General features: G+C 45.1%; 1 protein-coding gene across 4 annotated transcripts in view; it reads left to right on the top strand.

Annotated features, from left to right (window-relative positions):
• LOC139546994 (histone deacetylase 4-like) overlaps positions 1–22,244 on the top strand; it is a 257,932-nt gene that overhangs the window by 203,070 nt on the left and 32,618 nt on the right. For all 4 annotated transcript variants that reach the window (XM_071356019.1, XM_071356018.1, XM_071356017.1 and 1 more), the window contains 9 exons: positions 4,382–4,600; positions 5,837–6,029; positions 6,887–7,020; positions 11,860–11,962; positions 13,826–13,872; positions 17,461–17,568; positions 19,689–19,744; positions 19,921–20,008; positions 20,871–20,990. In XM_071356019.1, coding sequence (XP_071212120.1) covers positions 4,382–4,600; positions 5,837–6,029; positions 6,887–7,020; positions 11,860–11,962; positions 13,826–13,872; positions 17,461–17,568; positions 19,689–19,744; positions 19,921–20,008; positions 20,871–20,990 — 1,068 coding nt within the window. The remainder of the gene's footprint in view (positions 1–4,381; positions 4,601–5,836; positions 6,030–6,886; positions 7,021–11,859; positions 11,963–13,825; positions 13,873–17,460; positions 17,569–19,688; positions 19,745–19,920; positions 20,009–20,870; positions 20,991–22,244) is intronic.

Below are 22,244 nucleotides of genomic sequence, written 5' to 3'. Positions count from 1 at the left end.
AAGCATTAAAGGAACCACAGCAGGCTTCAACTTCAAAGCAATCTCAGCCTTCATGTGGCTGGCTCAAATCCCAAAAGTGTGTTTCCCGCTTTAACACTAGAAAAGCTGGGCCTCAAGGGACCCCCCCCCCCCTCGGAGCCAATGAGCATTTCGACTGCAATATTCTAATAGTCTAATAAATAAGATTCATATATGCTATTGGGGGGAAAATGATCCTTTGTTTTTAGTTATGAAGGTCTTTGGTAACATTAGAAATACAAATATATATATATATAATAACTCCATTTTATATTTTGTATGAATTTCGTTTCGATACAGTTTAAGTTTGGTTTCGAAGGCCAATCATCAGCCTGTGAATGAGGGGCAGGGGTTGAAAATTACGTGTCCTCTTAAAACATTCTGTTTGTGATAATGAAATTCTAACAACATACGTGTGTTAAATATAGTTATTTAGGAAAAGTCAAGGATGGAGGGGGGCATCACTTTAAAAATGGCAGAGATATTTCAACAACAAAAAAATGTAATGATAGCCTCAGTGCTTCTAGTGTTAAAAGAGTTACAGAAAGAGAGAGAGAGTCAAGGAGATTGAAAGGGCGGGAGGGGGGGGGGGTTGAGTGTAAAAAGAGAGGCTTGTGTTTGAAGAAGAGGGACGGGGGATGAGGCAAGAGACCAGCGCTCTGACGTCAATGGACCGGGTCCCCTGGCGTCGTGCCAATAGGGCCCTGTGTGTGCGTCTGCCAGCCATGGTGACTACGACCAGGGACACTGGAAACGGGAGGTGGGTGGGGGGGTGTTGTTATTTCCCTTGCCATCCCCGTGGCGACCGAGCCTGATGGACCCAGCTGGCCTGGCACAGCATCATCCGCCACAGTCTTGATTACACACTCTCTCTCTTTGCTTCTCTCTCTCTCTCTGCTTCTCTCTCTCTCTCTCTCTCTCTCTCTCTCTCTCTCATTCTCTCTCTCTCTCTCTCTCTCTCTCTCTCTCATTCTCTCTCCCTCTCTCTCTCTGCCTATTTCCTTCTCTGTCTCTCTTTCTCTCTCTGCATACAGGTATATCTGTCTCATTTTCTTCTGTCTTCTTTTGTCACTCTTTCTCACTTTCTCTGGGCTGCCTACTCTTAGTCTCTCTATATCTGATGTATCTGATGTCTACCTTACCCAACGTCCCACTTTCATTCCCGCTCACTCTCCACTTTGAAGTTCTGTCTTGGTCCCTGTTTCCCTCACTTGATTTTGAACAGAAGTACCCTCTTTATCCTTCTGTTTATGTAGGATATTCTCCTATTCTCTCTCTTGCTCTCTCACTCTCTCTACTATTATGATAGCTCAGCACTCTCTCTCTCTCAAATTCAATTCATTGGGGCTTTATTGGCATGGAAACAGTGTTAACATTGCCAAAGCAAGTGAAATAAACAATCACAAGTTAAGTTAACATTAAACTCACAAAAGAGAAAGACGTTTCAAATGTTACGTTATTAACTATATACAGTGTTGTTACAATGTAGTAGAAATAGTAGAAGTACAGATGGCAAGGGAAAATAAATAAACAGATAAATATAGATTTCATTTACTTTGGTGTTTGTGCTCCACTAGTCTCCAAAATCAACTGCTTGCACTTTTCTTATCGCAACAGGTCCCAGACTTTGCTGCGATGATTGCAAACTGCAGTATTTCACCTAACACATTACGGGAGCTTACTGTCCCCCTGATATTGACTAAGGGCTACTTCCCATGCTGTTGCAGGAAGGTCCATTTTAGATTTTTATGGATATACACTACCGTTCAAAAGTTTGGGGTCACTTAGAAATGTCCTTATTTTTGAAAGAAAAGTGACTTTTTTCCCATTAAAATAACATCAAATTGATCAGAAATGCATGTACATATTACCTCAATTAACTCAACTAACCTGTGCCCCCACACATTGACTCTGTACCGGTGCCCCCTGTATATAGCCTCACTATTGTTATTTTACTGATGCTCTTTAATTATTTGTTACTTTTATTTCTTTTTTTTATTTCTTTTTTTTTGTTTGTATTTTTCATAAAACTGCATTGTCGGTTACCTTTCTGGGATATGTGGGAGCGTCCCACCTCGACAACAGCCAATGAAATTGCAGGGCGCCAAATTTAAAAACAACAGAAATTCCATAAGTAAAATTCCTCAAACATACAAGTATTTTACAACATTTTAAAGATAAACTTCTTGTAAATCCAGCCACAGTGTCTGATTTCAAATAGGCTTTACGGCGAAAGCACACCAAATGATTACGTTAGGTCAGTACCTAAAGCCATTTTCTAGCCAAGGAGAGCCCTCACAAAAGTCAGAAATAGCGATTCAATTAATCACTAACCTTTGATCTTCATCAGATGGCACTCACAGGACTTCATGTTACACAATAAATGTGTGTTTTGTTCGATAAAGTTAATCTTTATGTCCAAAAACCTCATTTAAAATTGGTGTGTTATGGTCAGAAATGCATTGTCTCAAACAAACATCCGGTGAAAGTGCAGAGAGCCACATCAAATTACAGAAATACTCATAATAAACATTGATAAAAGATACAGGTGTTATGCATGGAAATATAGATAAACTTCTCCTTAATGCAACCGCTGTGTCAGATTTCAAAAAGGCTTTACGGCGAAAGCACACCTTGCGATTATGTTAGGTCAGCACCTAGCCACAGAAAAACATACAGCCATTTTCCAAAGAAGGAGAGGTGTCACAAAAGTCAGAAATAGCATTATTAATATTCACTTACCTTTGATCTTCATCAGAGTGCACTCCCAGGAATCCCAGTTCCACAATAAATGTTTGTTTTCTTCGATAAAGTCCATAATTTATGTCCAAATACCTCCTTTTTGTTCGCGCGTTTAGTTCACACATCCAAACTCACGAGGCGCGGGCAAGTCCAGGCGAAAGTTCAGACGAAAAGTTCAAAAAGTTATATTACAGTTCGTAGAAACATGTCAAACGATGTATAGAATCAATCTTTAGGATGTTTTTATCATAAATCTTCAATTATGTTTCAACCGGAGAAATCCTATGTCTTTAGAAATGCAATGGAATGCAGCTAACTCTCACGGGCACACACGAGACTGAGCTCATAGCACTCTGCCAGACACCTGGTTGAAACAGCTCTCATTCTCTCCCCCTCACAGTAGAAGCCTCAAACAAGGTTCTAACGACTGTTGACATCTAGTGGAAGCCTTAGGAAGTGCAATATGACCCCATAGACACTGTATATTCGATAGGCAATGACTTGAAAAACTACAAACCTCAGATTTCCCACTTCCTGGTTGGATTTTTGCTCAGGTTTTGCCTGCCATATGAGTTCTGTTATACTCAAAGACATCATTCAAACCGTTTTAGAAATTTCTGAGTGTTTTCTATCCAAATCTACTAATAATATGCATATTCTAGCTTTTGGGCCTGAGTAGCAGGCAGTTTATTCTGGGCACCTTATTATCCAAGCTACTCAATACTGCCCCCCAGTCCCAAAGAAGTTAAGGGCTTGTAAGTAAGCATTTCACTGTAAGGTCTACATCTGTTGTATTCGGCGCATGTGACGAATAACATTTGATTTGATTTTGATCACAAAGCAAAAACAGTTTTTTAGAAATGTTTGGAAATTTATAAAAAATTAAGTGGCCTCCATCATTCTTAAATGATGGAGGCCGGATAGGTGTAGAGAAAGGTGTGGTTTTGTTAGGGTTAAGTGCCTCGCTCAAGGGCACATCAACAGATATTTCACCTTGCCAGCTTGGGTTTTTGAATCTAGCGACCTTTCGGTTACTGGCCCAATGCTGTAACTGCTAGGCTACCTGCCACCCTTATAGTGCTTGGCAAGCAGGAGCGAAGGGCACTGTGTCCTACTGTTGCTATTCATGCCCTTCCCATTGAGTAGCAGACTGTATGTATCAAGGTGACATTAGTTATCAATATTTTATTTATTGTGTCGGCTGCTATCCTAATTTAAATAAAATCATGGGAGGGGAAAGAAATTGCCACGTTAGCTACCGCCGGCGACACGACCATGAAGAAGCTGGCTGCAGCTCAATCAGCCTGAAAAAATGGTATACTGCCTCTAAGCCAAAGGCAGCAAGGAGTCACCCAGCGATAAGATGTTTCACAACATATGTATTGCAACAGTTATCATTACTTTCGTTTTGTGGTCCTGTGTGGGTCAGTTAGTAGAGCATGGCGATTGCAATACCAAGGGTTGCTGGGGCCAGCCAGACAACAAATGTATGCACGCATGACTATCGCTCTGGGTAAAAAAAAATATATTATTATTATTATGAACAGCTATGTGTAACTTATTCATACCCAGTGCTGTGTCTTCTAACATTTAACCCCCCCCCCCCCCCCCCCCCATTCAGATGATGGCCAAGCCCAGTGAGCCAGGGCCGGGGCCGGGTCGGCAGCACGAGAGTCACCCGGAGGAGACAGAAGAGGAGCTAAGGGAGCACCAAGCCCTATGTCCCCAGGACGGAGGCCTCATGTGTGGAGTGACAGTCAAGCAGGAGCCCCCGGACCCCCAGGAAGAGGAGAGGGACCACAGAGATAGGATAGTTGACCAGGAGCTGCTCTTCAGACAGGTACGGGACAGAAAGCAGGAAGAGGAGGGGACACAGAAACACACACACACAATCAAACATAAACATATTCATGCGTACACACACACATATTCAGGCATACACGCATAAATGCAGACACACAAACTCACAACCTAATTGTTGCTGTTACAGCTTCTCCTTTTTGTAAATGTGGTTAACATCACCAGTGGACAAGAGCTGGAGCAGACAGACAGACAGACAGACAGACAGACAGACGTGTCATGCTTTGGTGATAGTGAACAGAATGTAGGCTATTTGGGTTTTTAGTCAGTTCACGAAAAACAGACACCCACACATGGCTTACTCTCGCTGTATGGACACACACACACACCCACACACACACACAAACACACACACACACATACACACACTATACTCCTACTCTCAAAGTGAAATAGCGTGCAGGTTTTTGTCTGAATGGCTGAGGGCAGCCTCACGCCTCCTCTCTACAGCTGAATCTGAGTCTCCCTAGGACCACACACACACACATCGACACACACATCGTCACCGACACACACACACACACACACACACACACACAAGACCATGTCCTCCCTGTCTAGCATACAGCACTGCAGTCGGTCCAAATCCAATCAACTGTCCTCCCTGTTGCCATGACGCCCACAAACCCTACATCCCGGCAGGAAGTAGAGCACTGGGGGCCCTTGGGAAATGAAGTGTTAGAACAGGAGCGATGCCCAATCGAATCCTGGTCTGTTAGTTACAGTAGTGGCAATTCACTTAGTGGCAATACAGTTTGCGAATCTGAATCCCAATAGCTCCTTATGACAATCACCTATAGCCAGCCCCACCAGTAGTCTTTAATAGGAATTGGGGTGACTATAAATGAGATCATTTGAATACCTGCATACTTACAAAGCATTTGTCTCTGTATCTTTATGTTCCTGAATCAGCTCACACGTCTGATTCACGTCTGTCTGGCTGTGATAATGGAGATGCATCAAGCGCCATCTTCTGGCTACTAAGATATCTTGCATGCGGTTCAACAGACGCACACGATAGCTGAATTTGGAGTGTGTGTGTGTGTGTGTTTGTGTGTATGTGTGAGAGAGAGAGAGAGAGCACTTACGTGTGTGTAATATCACTCTTTCTCTCTCTGCCTCTGTCTCTCTTTCTCTCTCTCTGCCTGTCTCTCTTTCTGTCTCCCTCGGGTCTCTCTCTCTTTCTGTTTCTCTCTGTCTCTCTCTCTGTGAGCAGCAGGATGTGTTGTTGGAGCAGCAGAGAATCCACCAGTTGAGGAACTACCAGGCTTCGATGGAGGCAGCCGGCCTGTCAATCACCTTCCCAGCGCACCGCCCCCTCTCCAGGGCCCAATCATCTCCTGCCTCGGCCTGCTTCCCCCCCATCGTGGTGCAGCAGGAACCACCCACCAAGCCTCGCTTCACCACCGGCAAGCACCCTTGACCAACACACACTAACACACGTGCGCACTCATGCACACGATCACACACACACTCCAACACTCTATCGCTCTCTCTCTCTCTAACCTTCAGTCTCTCTCTCTAACCTTTAGCTGCCTGTTCTCTTAGATTAATGTGTCCTCTCTCCCTGGAAAAAAAAGAATCAAGTCCTTGACTCGTTCCCCTCTAAACCACTCTGAGAGCCCCAGTGTCCAGCATACTGATCAGCCACGCAGGGTGTGGGTGTCTGTATCTGTCTGTATCTGTCTCTCTCTCTCTGTCTCTGTCTCTGTGAGAAAGAAAACAGGAGTGGAAGTGCACTGAGAATTCTATGGCTGTGTACAAAATCTGTCTTGCCTACTACTTACCAAGACGACATACTGTGTACTCAATACTAATCGTACAACATACTATTTAGAACATACTGTTCGGTACCAACGAACGCAGTACGCATCAAATGTCAACACACTAGGCTCATCCATACTGAGAATGTGTCATCGAGTGCGCGGTCGCGTTGACTGCTGCCGTTCGTTCGTTTTGGTACAGCACGTCAATGTATCTGTTTAATCAGCCGTTAAGCACACGAGAGTCTGAAAAGACCATTCTCTTCCTCATTAGTGTGCAGCGAATTCTACGAAAATCAAAGGCCAAAATGAGTATGACGTCCTGTCATTTCAAGCATACTACATTTCCAAAATGTCGCATCCTATAAAATGTTTGATTTTCACATACCCACAATGCCTAATATTTAGAATGCATGTACGGATATTCGGACATGGTTATTGTCTCCCAAACATGTCCTAACATTGTTTTTCCTAACTCTTTGTGTGTTCCCATCACCCTCCAGGACTGGTGTATGACACGTTGATGCAGAAGCACCAGTGTATGTGTGGCAACACCAACACACACCCGGAGCACGCCGGACGCATCCAGAGCATCTGGTCTCGACTACAAGAGACAGGACTGAGGGGCAAGTGTGAGGTACGGAGACCATCACCGAAGCTCATCTCTTGGATATGTATCAATAGTCTATACTGACACACACACACACATACACACACACACACACACACACACACACACACACACACACACACACACACACACACACACACACACACACACACACACACACACACACACACACACACACACACACAAATTGTTTCACTCACTTAAGCACTGAGCTACAAGCAGAGGTTATATTGAGGCCTGCTCTGTGTTTTCACCCATACAGTCTTTTCAGATTAGTGCAGAGACTAAGGGGAAAAATCCAATTTAGAGTATAAATTCTGTCAGATTAACTGAGGAAGCTTGTTCGCCGTCCTATCTCAATAGTCGAATGTGGCTTCCTTTTCCCATCCAACCTAGACTACTGAGATGAACCCATTATTCCACTTTGAGAGCGTTCTAAGGCACCATTTCTGACCAGGAGGGGGCAGTGTTAAGCCATGCTGCCCGACCTCCCCATTGACAAAACACCCCACAGCAAGTTGCCCATAAGCACAGATCTAGGATCAGCTAACCCTTGCCAAATCCTAACCTTAACCATGTGGCAGAAAAAAATCTAAACTGACCTTAGATCATTGTTTAGCTTAGGGCCTTGTTTTGAAGTATTAGGTTGTTTTGAAGTGCTGGCAGAGATAAAAAGCTTATAGTGGGTCTTATCATGCCCTGCACCTGTTCTGTGACAATCCACATACACGCACTCATGCATGCACACACACAGACGCACACACACACACACACACACACACACATTTTCTCAGCGAGAGACATTCTTTTCTCTTCATCCTAGAGGTCTAAAAACAGCCTAATGGTTCCTAAATGGAGATAATCTTTCCTGCATCGCTGTGTGCGTGGCGTGTGTGTGTGTGTCTTTATCTTTAATTTAAAGACCCTTGCTCCCTTATGATCTGAAGCCATTCTTGTGATTTTGCTATTCATTGAAAGTGTTTGTAGGCCTATGTAAGCCAAATTGTATCTATGACCGTAATGCTATCCATTCATGTTTTTTATACGTCCTATTTATATCTGTAAATTAACCAATGATTTCAAGCCACACTCGGCCATGTTTACAGACAGCTGCGAGTGTCCTTTGACACTATATAAACTAGTGACCCGCAGTGTTTGTCATTATACCCTGATGAAGACAGCTTGTCTGTCGAAACGCCGGTTATGAGGTTATTCAGTTATTGCATCTGAGCTCCTAGAGTGTGCGGGTCTCCTGTGTCTGATCTCTCCCGCGTCTCACTCGTTCATTGCATCATCGCTACGCTTGGTTGCACAGCTGCCTGTCTGTCTTTCCCGAATGGCACAAACAGAAATAACATCAACAAATAAACAAGCAAACAAATTCCACCCCCAGACTTCCTCTCCTGTCTCTCTCTCTCACTCACCCCTTTCAGACCTCATTTACGACCACCACTGTTACTAATTGGAGATTCCTGGCTGCAGGTCTTACCCTGCTGCTACCCCCCCACCCCAACTTCCACCGTCCCTCCTTCACTTTCTCCTTTTCATCCTTCCATCCTTTCCATCCCTCTTGTCCGTCAAAGGCGCAGGTGGCCCTTGGGGATTCGTAAAGTAGCAGTACATTATAACAAATGGGTACACAATTACAGATTCTGGTGTCATAGTAAGTGTTACCAGGCCCTGTAGCCCCCAGTTCCACTCCTATTCCCCAGGCGCTATCATTTGTTGACTTCTGTAACCGTAAAAGCCTTGGTTTCATGCATGTTAATATCAGAGGCTTCCTCCCTAAGTTTGTTTTTTCCACTGCTTTTGCACACTCCGCCAACCCTGATGTCCTAGGCGTGTCTGAATCCTGGCTTAGGAAGGCCACCAAAAATTCTGAAATTTCCATCCCCACCTACAACATTTTCAGCCAAGATAGAACTGCCAAAGGGGGTGGAGTTACAATCTACTGCAGAGATAGCTTGCAGAGTTCTGTCATGCTATCCAGGTCTGTGCCCAAACAGTTCGAGCTTCTACTTTTAAAAATCCACCTTTCCAGAAATAAGTCTCTCAATGTTGCCGCTTGTTATAGACCCCTCTCAGCCCCCAGCTGTGCCCTGGACACCATATGTGAATTAATTGCCCCCTAGAGTTTGTCCTGTTAGGTGACCTAAACTGGGATATGCTTAACACCCCGGCCATCCTACAATCTAAACTAGATGCCCTCAATCTCACACAAATTATCAAGGAACCTACCAGGTACAACCCTAAATCCGTAAACACGGGCACCCTCATAGATTTCATCCTGATCAACCTGCCCTCTAAATACACCTCTGCTGTCTTCAACCAGGTTCTCAGCGATCACTGTCTCATTGCCTGTGTTTGTAATGGGTCTGCGGTCAAACGACCACCCCTCATCACTGTCAAACGCTCCCTAAAACACTTCAGCGAGCAGACCTTTCTAATCAACCTGGCCTGGGTATCCTGGAAGGATATTGACCTACTTCCATCAGTAGAGGATGCCTGGTTATTCTTTAAAAGTGCTTTCCTCACCATCTTAAATAAGCATGCCCATTCAAGAAATGTAGAACTAAGAACAGATATAGCCCTTGGTTCACTCCAGACTTGACTGCCCTTGACCAGCAAAAAAACATCCTGTGGCGTACTGCAATAGCATCAAATAGCCCACGCGATATGCAACTTTTCAGGGAAGTTAGGAACAAATATACACAGAAAGCAAAGGCTATCTTTTTCAAACAGAAATTTGCATCCTGTAGCACAAACTCCAAAAGGTTCTGGGACAATAAAGTCCATGGAGAATAAGAGCACCTCCTCCCAGCTGCCCACTGCACTGAGGCTAGGAAACACTGTCACCACCGATAAGTCTACGATAATCAAGAATTTCAATAAGCATTTTTCTATGGCTGGCCATGCTTTCCACCTGGCTACCCAAATCCAGACAGCTTATGTTCTGAAAGAGCTGCAAAATCTGGACCCCTACAAATCAGCTGAGCTAGACAATCTGGACCCTTTCTTTCTAAAATTATCCGTGGCTATTGTTGCAACCCCTATTACTAGCCTGTCCAACCTCTCTTTCAAATTGTCTTTGATCCCTAAAGATTGGAAATCTGCCGCGGTCATCCCCCACTTCAAAGGGGCAGACACTCTAGACCCAAACTGTTACAGACCTATATCTATCTTACCCTGCCTTTCAAAAGTCTTCGAAAGCCAAGTTAACAAACCGATCACCTACCATTGCGAATCCCATCGTACATCCCTCCGCTATGCAATCTGGTTTCCGAGCTGGTCATGAGTGCACCTCAGCCATGCTCAAGGTCCTAAACGATATCATAACCACCATCGATAAAAGACAATACTGTGCAGCCGTCTTCATCGACCTAGCCAAGGCTTTCGACTCTGTCAATCACCGCATTCTTATCGGCAGACTCAACAGCCTTGGTTTCTCAAATGACTGCACGGTTCACCAACTACTTCTCTGATAGAGTTCGGTGTGTCAAATCGGAGGGCCTGTTGTCCGGACCTCTGGCAGTCTCTATGGGGGTGCCACAGGGTTCAATTCTCGGGCTGACTCTTTTCTCTGTGTACATCAATGATGTCGCTCTTGCTGCTGGTGATTCTCTGATTCACCTCTACGCAGACGACACCATTCTGTATACTTCTGGCCCTTCTTTGGACACTGTGCTAACAACCTCCAGACGAGCGTCAATGCCATACAACACTCTTTCCGTGGCCTCCAACTGGTCTTAAATGCAAGTAAAACTTAATGCATGCTCTTCAACCGATCGCTGCCCGCACCCGCCCGCCCGTCTAGCATCACTACTCTGGACGGTTCTGAATATGTGGACAACTACAAATACCTAGGTGTCTGGTTAGACTGTAAACTCTCCTTCGAGACTCACATTAAGCATCTCCAATCCAAAATGAAATCTAGAATCGGCTTCCTATTTCGCAACAAAGCATCCTTCACTCATGCTGCCAAACATACCCTCGTAAAACTGACTATCCTACCGATCCTTGACTTTGGCGATGTAATTTACAAAATAGCCTCCAACACTCTACTCAGCAAATTGGATGTAGTCTATCACAGTGCCATCTTTTTTGTCACCAAAGCCCATATACTACCCACCACTGCGACCTGTATGCTCTTGTTGGATGGCCCTCGCTTCATATTCGTCACCAAAACCACTGGCTCTAGGTCATCTATAAGTCTTTGCTAGGTAAATCCCCGCCTTATCTCAGCTCACTGGTCACCATAGCAGCATCCACCCGTAGCACGCGCTCCAGCAGGTATATTTCACTGGTCATCTTTCCTTCCAGTACTCTGCTGCCAGTGACTGGAACGAATTGCAAAAATCATTTGTTTACGACTAACTTTAAGCATCAGCTGTCAGAGCAGTTTACCAATCATTGCACCTATACAAAGCCTACACCTACACCCAACTACCTCATCCCCATATTGTTAATAATTTTTTTGCTCCTTTGCACCCCAGTATCTCAACTTGCACATTCATCTTCTGCACATCTATCACTCCAGTGTTTAATTGCTAAATTGTAAATATTTCGCCACTATGGCGTATCTATTGCCTTACCTCCCTAATCTTACTACATTTGCACACACTGTATATAGATTTTTCAATTGTGTTATTGACTGTATGTTTGTTTATCCCATGTGTAACTCTGTGTTGTTTGTGTCACACTGCTTTGCTTTATCTTGACCAGGTCGCAGTTGTAAACGAACTGGCCTACCCGGTTAAATAAAGGGGAAAGAAATACAAATAAAATGAAAATAAAATTGACCAACTCTCTTTCTTTCTCTTGCCCCCCCCCCCCCCTTCTCTGCAGTGTATACGGGGGCGGAAAGCCTCACTGGAAGAGTTGCAGACGGTTCACTCTGAGGCCCACGTCCTTCTGTATGGAACCAACCCACTTCGACAGAAGCTAGACAGTACGTTCTACACCAGGAGTGCTATTCTAGGATCTGTCCATATAATCCTATTCGTTGTGATCTAAAAGGAAAAACGGGTGCTAGATCAGCATTCCTGAGACCCTTTGTGGATATGGGCCCAGACCCAACTTGTTGTTGCTTTGTACACTAAACAGGATCCGTTGTGTAGGGCGGATCTCTGCTTCCACTGAAGTCAAATGTTCACCTAGTCTTCCACTGACATCGATGCATGTCAGAAGTTCAGATTGACCCATATATCTTCAAAGTAAAGGAACAAGATTGCCTAAAGTATGACAGTGTTACGACAATAATACAATAACCGCTCTCTCCCTCCTCTTACACCTCGGCTGTCTATTATTACAGGGCAAAGCTGGTCTAATGATAGTGATCCTCTACCAGACCATTATCAACTTAATGATCTACATTATTGCCTTCTGTGTAGACCAAAACAGGGACACTCAGTACATCTCCCAAGAGATTGTTTTGTTTACCTAAACAATTTTAATTTGTTTTGGTTCTATTCTTGTTTTTTTTCTCGTCCGATTTGGAACTTGTAGAACTTATCTACCTCTAATCTACCTCTAAGCCGTTGGCCCAGCTGTTCGCCACCTCTCTGCCAATAATGAACACGCATGCACACATGCACGCGAGCACACACACACGCCATTTTCCATGACATCACCCCTCCTTGTTTACTCCCTCCCAAAGTTTACTGATCCATCACCTAAAGACTTCCTCTCGGTTGGGAGAGTGAGAGAGACCGACTATTTTGGCTCAAACACCTCACTATGACCGCTCTGGCTTTCATAGCCGAGTTAGCCTCTTAGCCAGCAGTGCCTGTGCAGTAAGGTAGTCATTACATTTGTAGACTTTTTTGGACCAGAGGCTCTCAGCCTTTTTTGGTTACTGTACCACCAAGTACATTTTGCTCTGCCCGGAGTACCCCTGAAGGACAACCTCATGTGCATTTTACCAGTAAGTCTCATGAAAACAGTACCCCCTGTGGATAGGCCAAGTACGCCCAGGGGAACCACTGTTTTGGACTGTGTTCAACTGTGTGTGATTATGTTGTATATTCTGTCTTGCATCAATGGTGTGTGTGTGTGGGGGGGGTGTGTGTGTGTGATGAGTCAATCTATGAGCGTCTGCTATATGAATTCATATTTATTCAGTGTTACGATCAACTCAGGGCCCACTAAGAAGAGTGAACGTTAACCTAGACACATTTTAAATGTTCAGGCCAAAAGGTGAAATGTTGCTAGCGTATATTCTCAAATCATGCAGGGTGTTGTATTAAGGGTTTGGGGTTTCCACTTGATGATGTTTTGCTCGAATTTGTACCGGTCAAGATGAATTTGTATCTCAAGGGGGGATATAATGTCTAACCTAGTCATCTTGCAGGCGCTTCTTGTCTGGAATACTTTCTAACATGCATACTGCATGACAAGGCGGTTGGACAACTCTTAGGTTATGTTACGGTATGTTACTTCATATTCACCGCTATGGTATACAGTGCTGTCACAGAAACAATGGATAAGTGGGATGAAGGGGGGTACTGAATGAAGAGGAAAGTGACAATGTGTCATTAATTTGTTGTCACAACAAGAGGGGAGAGGAGGGAAGTAAGGTTTGACAAAATCAAGTTGTTTACACTAAGAGAGAGAGGTTCGTCATTTTTCCCCCCACCACAATTAAAATGGCATCTGTGTATTCTCGCCTCTGTGGAAGTTCACATGGTCAGAGTCTGGAGTTCAGAGGTCAAAGGCACCTGCTGAATGTCCATGAGTATTCTGGCGGTCCCCTCTAACCTCTCTCTCTCTCTCTCTCTCTCTCCCTCCCTCGTTTTCTCTCTCTCTTCCTCAGGTTCAGTTACTCCCATGTTTGTGAGGCTGCCTTGTGGAGGGGTGGGGGTAAGTCACTCTCTTCTACTTCTTCTCTTCTACTCCCCTGTAGAAATAATGAGAGAGAGGGGGATGGAAAATCAGACCAACATATTGACCTAGGGATCGACAAACACACAGAACCCGAGTTCACCCACTCACTCCAATACGCACACACACACACACTCCCGGACACATATAATACCTTTACTTTAACAAGCACACTGAAGTGGAAGTACACATGTGCATGCACGTGCACCCACACACACAGACACCATTGTCACCCCCCCCCCTAAGTGTCCCTCTGAACACACAATACACAGGCAGTGCACCCCCCCCCCCCCCCCCCCGCACCCACACACACACTACAACACACAGCATGTTTATAGAAAACATCTGGTCACAATTACCCACTCGACAGAAAGCAGAGCAACAGTTTTGGTTGCCTCTGGTGCTCCAGGGTGGTGTGTGTGCGTGTGTGTGGTGGGAGAACAAACAGCAACACTTTTTCTCTCTCTCTCTTGCTCTTTACCCCCCCCCCCCCCTCACTCCTTCTCCACAGTTCTCTTCTCCCCACCCGGTCTCTCCCCCACCGCTCTCTCTCTCCCTGTCTCTCCCCCGCCTCTCTCTCCCTGTCTCTCCCTTCCCCTGTCCACCCCCCTCTCTCGGGGGTAGCTAGCTGGGTCTGTTACGGCGCCTGCTGGCGTTGGTAGGAAACAGAAGGGGCTCTGCTCTGTTTTATGGAAATGGGACTAAATTGTTGTCTTCCTGTAGTCCCAGCACAGCGCCTCCGCTCATCAAATTACCCTGTCAGCCTGAGCAGAACGAACCACTCTTTCATTCCAACACGCTCCCCCCTCTCTCTTTGGTCTCTGGGTCCCTCGCTTTTCCCTCTCTTTTATCCCCCTATTGCTCTTGGTGTTACTGGCGTGTGTCTTTCACTTCTTCTTACTCAGTCTTCCTCTCAGAAGTCGCTTTTGTCAGGACTGCTCTACTTTTCCAGCGTTACGCTTTCTTCTCTGTTAGTGACTGGTACTGCTGACATACTTTGGCAGTGTCCCTCCCTCGCTCGATATTCTCTTTTACTTTCTTACACACTCCTCAGTTTGTCCCTCTGCACGTTGTCCCATTTCTTCTTCTTTGTTTTTTTTAGCTTGCTCACTTTATTACGCAATAACTTGATCACTCATTTCTCACTTGCTCGCTCGCTCGCTCACTCACTCACTCACTCACTCACTCACTTCTCTGGTGCAGCCATCACTCTTCAGTCAACTCACCCTCCCTCTCCCTCTCCCCCGACCCATCTTCCCTCTCTTCCCCTCACCCCTCCATTCCCCCCCAGTCTTCTTTTTATCACAAATGCGCCACAGACCCGTAATTCGTGACAAAGTCCTTCTTGGCGCGACTTGAAAAGGCCCACGTTTTCCTTTTTTTTTTTTCTCTAGCCTCGAGCGTTCATGCAACTGAAAGCCAAATGCAGCAGGCAGGGATCGCCACAGTCAATGTGTGCTGAGTCTGTCGGAGACCCCAAGGTTCACAGAAACCCTGCAGGTCCCCACACACTCCCTCTTTCTCTCTCCTCCTCTCTCTTTCCCTCTGCCAGGTGTTTCCTTCTCTTAAGATTATTCCGTCTCGGAATTCAGTTGGTCATCCCAGGTGTCTGTGTGTGTGTGTGTGTGTGTGTGTGACTTCAAGTTGGTTGCAGGGTCAACGAGGAGTTAAGCGTATCTCTGCTAAGTGTGTTACAGCGGTGTGTAGATTTTAGAGCTGTGTGTGGTGTTTGTGCAACAGTATGTGGAGTATGGACTAGTGGTGTGTAGAGTGTGTGGAGGTGTAGAGATGTAGGTAGTTGTATGAAGTGTGTGCGTGTGTGTGCGTGTGTGCATGTTTTACTATACTTGTGGGTACCAGAAGTCCTCACAAGAATAGTAAACCAACTAAAGTTCTGACATTTTGCCTGTCCTCACTTATAAAAAGGCTATTTCAGGGGTTAGGTTTAGGGTTAGAATTAGGGTTAGAGATTAAGATTAAGGTTAGGTTTAGGGTTAGGAGTTAGGGTTAAGGGTTAGGGAAAATAGGATTTGTGTGTGTGAGAGAGATTGGGGCCACTCGGCAGGCGTGTGTCAGCATAATCAGCCCTGACTGATGAATGCCTGGCCTCTCTCTTTGACCACAAAGGGAAACACACACACACACATATCCACAACAGCAAGACTAACCAGCTCCCCCCAACCCATCCCCCATCTCTCTCCATGTCTTCATCCCCTTGGTAATATTTCTCTCCATCTATACCCCCCATCTCTTCCAAACGTACTCGCTTGGCTCAATAATGACGCTCCATGTCTATGAATATACAGTAAGCCATCTCACCTCTCTCGTCCCCTTTAAAATCACACCTCTACTAGCATCCCCTTTGGGACCTCAGTAGAAGCACGTTCAAAAGACTCTCTTGGCGGACAAACGTGTGAAGAGCAAAGTACCTTCCCCTGCCCCTGCATTGACCTGTGTGTGTGTCTCAAACGGGAGTCATTCACGTCAGTTGGACAGACCCGTAACTCACTCTGAGGGTCTCTTTACTGCTGCCTCTTTTTGCTCAGCAATCAAGTCCCTTTTTTCCTTCTCTCTGTGCAAGCTGTGATATAATAGATTTGTAACACTGTGTGCGAGTGTGGTTAGGGGCTTTGTACTGTAGCTTGTGTACTCATGCCTCCTTTCACTCTCTCTACATCTGGTAGGGTTGCGAGGACAGATAGTACCACAACAATCCCGGTCCAACATTGTCCCATTGTATAATTTAACCTGTTTATATTGTACATTATACATCTACAATTTATATACAATTTGTATTGTCCAATTCTATTATACATTTAGGCTATACACAAACATTAAGAACACCTTCCTAATATTGAGTTGCACCCCCGTTTGCCCTCAGAACAGCCTTAATTCGTCAGGGCATGGGCTCTACAAGGTGTCGAAAGTGTTCAACAGGGATGCTGGCCCATGTTGACTCCAATTCTTCCCACAGTTGTGTCAAGTTGGCTGGATGTCTTTTGGGTGGTGGACCTTTCTTAATACACAGAAAACTGTTGAGTGTGAAAAACCCAGCAGCGTTGCAGTTCTTGACACAATCATTTTGCCTAGCACCTATTACCATACCCCATTCAAAGGCTCTTAAATATTTTGTCCTGCCCATTCACCCTCTGAATGGCACACATACACAATCCATGTCTCAATTATCTTATTTACGCAATAATGCACGAGGAGGTGTGGTATATTTTGTAAGTCGCTCTGGATAAGAGCGTCTGCTAAATGACTTAAATGTAAAATGACTTAAATGTATATGGCCAATATACCACGGCTATGGGATGTTCGTTGCGTCGTGCCTGGATACAGCCCTTAGCCGTGGTACATTGGTCATATACCACAAACTCCTGAGGTGCCTTATTGCTATTATAAACTGGTTACCAACGTAATTAGAGCAGTAAAAATAAATGTTTTGCTGTACCCGTGGTATACGGTCTGATATACCATGGCTGTCAGCCAATCAGCATTCAGGGCTCGAACCACCCAGTTTATAATGTGCATTATATAAATATGCATTTGTGCTTGTGCTCACAGGTGGACAGCGACACCATTTGGAACGAGGTCCACTCGTCCAGCGCTGCTCGTCTAGCTGTGGGCTCCGTCGTGGAGCTTTGCTTCAAAGTGGCGGCTGCAGAGCTCAAGGTTAGCCTCATGTCCCTCGTCACCATGTGTTTGTCTATGCGTCTGTCTGTCTGTCTGCATGCCTATTACCAATGATAATGCCATCTCGCAACTGATGCTAAATGCTAATGCTAGCACCATCTCAGGTGAACAGGTGGCAGAGTGGAGCATTGATAATTAGACCTCATTAGCAGTGCTACCGCTAGCCCCACTCAAGTGAATGAAAGGGCTTGTGTATCTTCATTAATATAGCCTTGTTAGCCGTACTCACTCTTAACACCTACAGACTCGGTAGGAATGCCCCCCTCCCCGCTCCCCACCGCAAAGCTTTCAGACAGACACCCCCGCCTTCCCCTCCTGCCTTCCTGTGTCTGTGACCGTGCTGGATTATCACTTGAACCCCGCTGGCGACCTAGCGCATGGGCACCACTGAGTTGCTAACGCTAACAGTCCCTGCTAACACACAAATTTAACCAGGCAAGTCAGTTAAGAACAAATTCTTATTTACCGTGACGGCCTACACCGGCCAAACCTGGATGACGCTGGGACTCCCAATCACAGCCGGTTGTGATACAGCCTGGATTCAAACCAGGGTGTCTGTAGTGACGCCTCTAGCACTGAGATGCAGTGCCACTCGGGAGCCTGCACACCGCATCAGAGCAGAGCTGGCTAATGGAGACGAATGACGGTTCCTCTCAGAGCCGTTAGTATAGCATGCTAAATTACTAACACTCACGTGGAGTTTCTGCTAGGACTAGTGGCTTCAACAAGCACTTTCACTCTCATTGTTATAGTGGAGTTGAAAGCACGATCTATTGTTATTTGAAGGTTGTTGTTAGGAGTGTATCAGTTGAAATGAGTACGTGTGCCATTGAGTGAACAACACTTGTTATTGTTACTGAGATGAGGGTTTGATTCAGTTACTTGTTTGATTCATTCACTGACTCGTTTGTTCATCCATTCATCTATTTATCAGTCACCCCAATGGATTAATCGAGGACATGGTCTCTCTATCTAGGAATGAAGACCTGAAATAATCATGAAAATTCCTGCACTCTACATAGGGGTTAGAGGTCACAGGAAGTTATCTCCTTGCCGCTTAACACCATCTTAGCATACACACACGCAACCCCGGGGGGGGGGGGGCAGACTAACATCACCTGCAACCCCCCTAGCCTGTCCGAGTCAGCATTCCATCAGCATCTTCAACGTTTTAAAATTTTTAAATCACACACTCTCGCTCTCACACATACAACTCTTTGAAAGCGGCCCCTATCGTCAGACAGGATCTGAGTCCCTCCTCTCCCTCTGCTAGAATAATATCCTCTGTGGACAGGCGAGGTGGAGTGCAGTAATCTACAGCAGCTGCCTCAACATCATTAGACTGGACTACAGGGACACAGGTCCCCTCACCATGTCCCTGCATACCACAGTCAGTCACGGCCCCCAAACACTGGGCGTCCCCATATTACACAAGGACCCTAAAACAGTCGGCGCGGGAGTCCCCTAGGTCCCCACATTAACACAGCATCCACGTCTCGCACTGATACTCCCAGCTGACAGCCACACGTGTGTGTGTGTGTGTGTGTTTGTGTGTGTGTGGTGGCAGGGGTTGTGTCTGTGTCATCAGCAGTGTCTTACCCTCCGCCCTGTCAATGGCAAAACAATTAACTGTGAGCCAAATCGGGATTTAAGGTCAGAGAGGGAGAGAACTAAATATTGCATGGAGAAACTGGAATGCGTGCATGCGTGTGTGGGTGCACGGGTTGGTGTGCATATATATATATGTGTGTGTAAGCAGGTTTTTTTGTGTGTGCGTTTTTGGGATTATGCGTTTATCCGAGTAGGAGTGTATTTCAGTCTGTGACTGCTCAAGGCCTTATTGGGCTCCCAAGTGGCGCAGCGGTCTAAGGCACTGCATCTTAGTGATAGAGACACCCTGGTTCAAATCCAGGCTGTATCACAAACTGCTATGATTGGGAGTCCCATAGAGCAGCGTACAATTGTCCCAGCATTGTCTGGGTTTGGCCGGTGTAGGCCATCATTGTAAATTAGAATTTGTTCTTAACTGACTTTGCTAGTTAAATAAAGGTTCAATAAAAAATGATGGGTAACATGGTTCCGTCTTCTCTGATTGGCAGAATGGTTTTGCTGTAGTCCGGCCCCCTGGACACCATGCAGAGGAGAGCACACCTATGTAAGTCCCACCCCTTTTATGTTTCTTCCGTCTCATTCGATCAGATCTTGTTGACATCATTATGGAACAGTAGAGAGATTTTGAGCAGAATCAAATCTTCAGAACCTGTCAGACTCACAAAATGTATATAATTTTTTTCGCTCCCCTCCCTCGTCTCTTATCATTACATTACATAGGGGATTCTGTTACTTCAACTCAGTGGCCATCGCAGCTAAACTCTTGCAGCAGAGGCTCAGTGTCAGTAAGATCCTGATTGTGGATTGGGTAAGTTTACCTTGGACTTCCTGTGCTTCCACACAGAATAAGGCAACAAATAATGTGACCTATCTTTCAAAACAAAATGTTTCAATGTTCTGTGAGTGTAATATAACGACAATACATCAGGGTTCTATATCTATGAAACACATAATGTCAGTCGTTAGTATCTGTCATATTGAAAATTGTCCACATGCCCAGGAAGAGATGGCTGCTGGATGTTGGTAGGATCATTGCTGGGTTCACTATACGGCTTCCCAAAGCCTTTGAACCTCTTTTCATTTCCTGCCGTTTTTCACTGAGAGAGACTTCTACAACTAGCCCTGTCATTCAGTCAGCAAGCACAGTTTTCTTTTTACTCCTTTTTTGTATTAGAAAATGTCTCGATGTAGAAACGTATAAAGCAGGGGGAGACTGTTAAAAAACGAACCTTCTTTAAAACGTGTCAATTGTATGAGATAAAGCCTCAATATAGAAGCTTAAGTCACTTTTTTTTATGTTTGACTATGTGGGAAGGTCTGTTAAAATGAAATGGATGTCGTAGCGATGGGATTTTTAGGATTGACTTAACCCAATTGATTGCCTAAAACATATTCAACCCTCTGAACCATCACAAAGAGTTTGTAGGGTTGTGGTATGTTAGATAGTGGCTAAGCATGGCAATTGATAGAGTTTGCTTCAGGGTGTCCACTTTTCTACTTTGGTGTAACTCTTCTATGTCCATCTGACGACTGATTCAAGCTCGATGTTGTTGCTTAGCGCACAATGCTTATGAATAGGTGTTTAATGTGAAGACCTGATCCAAAATCAGTTGTTAGAGTCAGGGAGAAAACCTAAACCTGCCTACCCCCGCCCCTCTCATATCTGTCAGGATGTTCACCATGGCAACGGCACACAACAAGCGTTCTACAGCGATCCCAACGTTCTCTACCTGTCACTCCATCGCTACGACGACGGCAACTTCTTTCCTGGCAGTGGAGCGCCTGATGAGGTGAGTGGCAGAGTTGGGGATATGCTCGCGTGTGTGTGTGCCTGCGTGCACGATTGTCTATGTTCACTTTAACTGCCTGCACAGTGTGCAAGATCTCAACACCAATAGTTTCTGTGTGTGTGGTTACAGTAGGCTAACATATATCAATGGCTTTAGGAACAGCAGTAACATCAGGCAGGATTTAGGCTACCAACTACCTAGCCAGTTGTAGCTCAATCTTGGGTGCAATGATCACATTCCCACACTGACTGACTGTGTGGAGGCTCATTGATATAACGTTACGTTAGCCTAAGAGCTACAGTAGAAAAGTTATAAATTATATAGCTGTCGGCTATATTGGCCACGACCGTTCTTTGTACAGCTTCAAATGTCGAACAAAGTTGGAAATTATTGCGCCTCCGTCTGTAATTTTCTTCCCGCATGTTTTGCAAGTTGCATTCCGTTTTTTGTTGATACAGTGGCGTCTTTATATCCGAAAATAATAATTTTGGGTGTCATCTTTCCAAGGGCTCCATCTGAATTCACCCGCCGACGTTCCTCTGCACTGCCACGCACAACTTTTTGTCAGCTGGCACAATTTGATTGGCTGCTGTCCGATTCAAACTGTAATCCGTTAAATGAAGAGTTGATGCGCTGCACACTTTTTTTAATAGCATAATATTTTATATTTGGGCTTGGGGATGGTATCAAGTCAGGTCGAGTCAAAAGGCTCAAGTCCAAGTCAAGTCACGAGTCATTGGTATTAAAGTCAAAGTCGAGTTGCAAGTCATCATATTTGTGACTCGAGTCCGACTCGAGTCCAAGTCATGTGGCTCGAGGCCATACCTCTGTTATTCAGAGTATTCATAACATGGCTAACTTAGCTAGCTAACATACATTTAGAGAAAACAAGTTATATTAAGTGGCTAGCTAGCATTAGCAATGTTTGGTGGTCAATGAGATTGAGAGCTAACGTAAACTCACCCCATTCCGTACAAATGTGTGCAACCGCAACATTCAAACGAGGCTACAAAGAAAACTAATGGGACTGTAGTGACTGTGTTGACTTCAAAATCTGAGGTGTGAACTAGGTTTCTATTCAAGCGTTGATCGACATGGTAATGGCTCTATAGTATTGGAGAAAAGTTGTAAAAACGGACCCTCTGCTACATCGTGACGTGTCATGTCGTAACGTACAGCACGCATAAAGCAACTATTTCTGTCTTACAATCTCTCTCCACCAGGTGTAGCACTTCTCTCATCGTTTAAAAACAA

Source organism: Salvelinus alpinus, chromosome 20 (genome assembly GCF_045679555.1).
Source record: "Salvelinus alpinus chromosome 20, SLU_Salpinus.1, whole genome shotgun sequence".
NCBI classification, from domain to species: Eukaryota; Metazoa; Chordata; class Actinopteri; order Salmoniformes; family Salmonidae; genus Salvelinus; species Salvelinus alpinus.
Note: the sequence above shows the minus strand (reverse complement) of the source record. Positions and strands in the feature narration are given on the sequence as shown.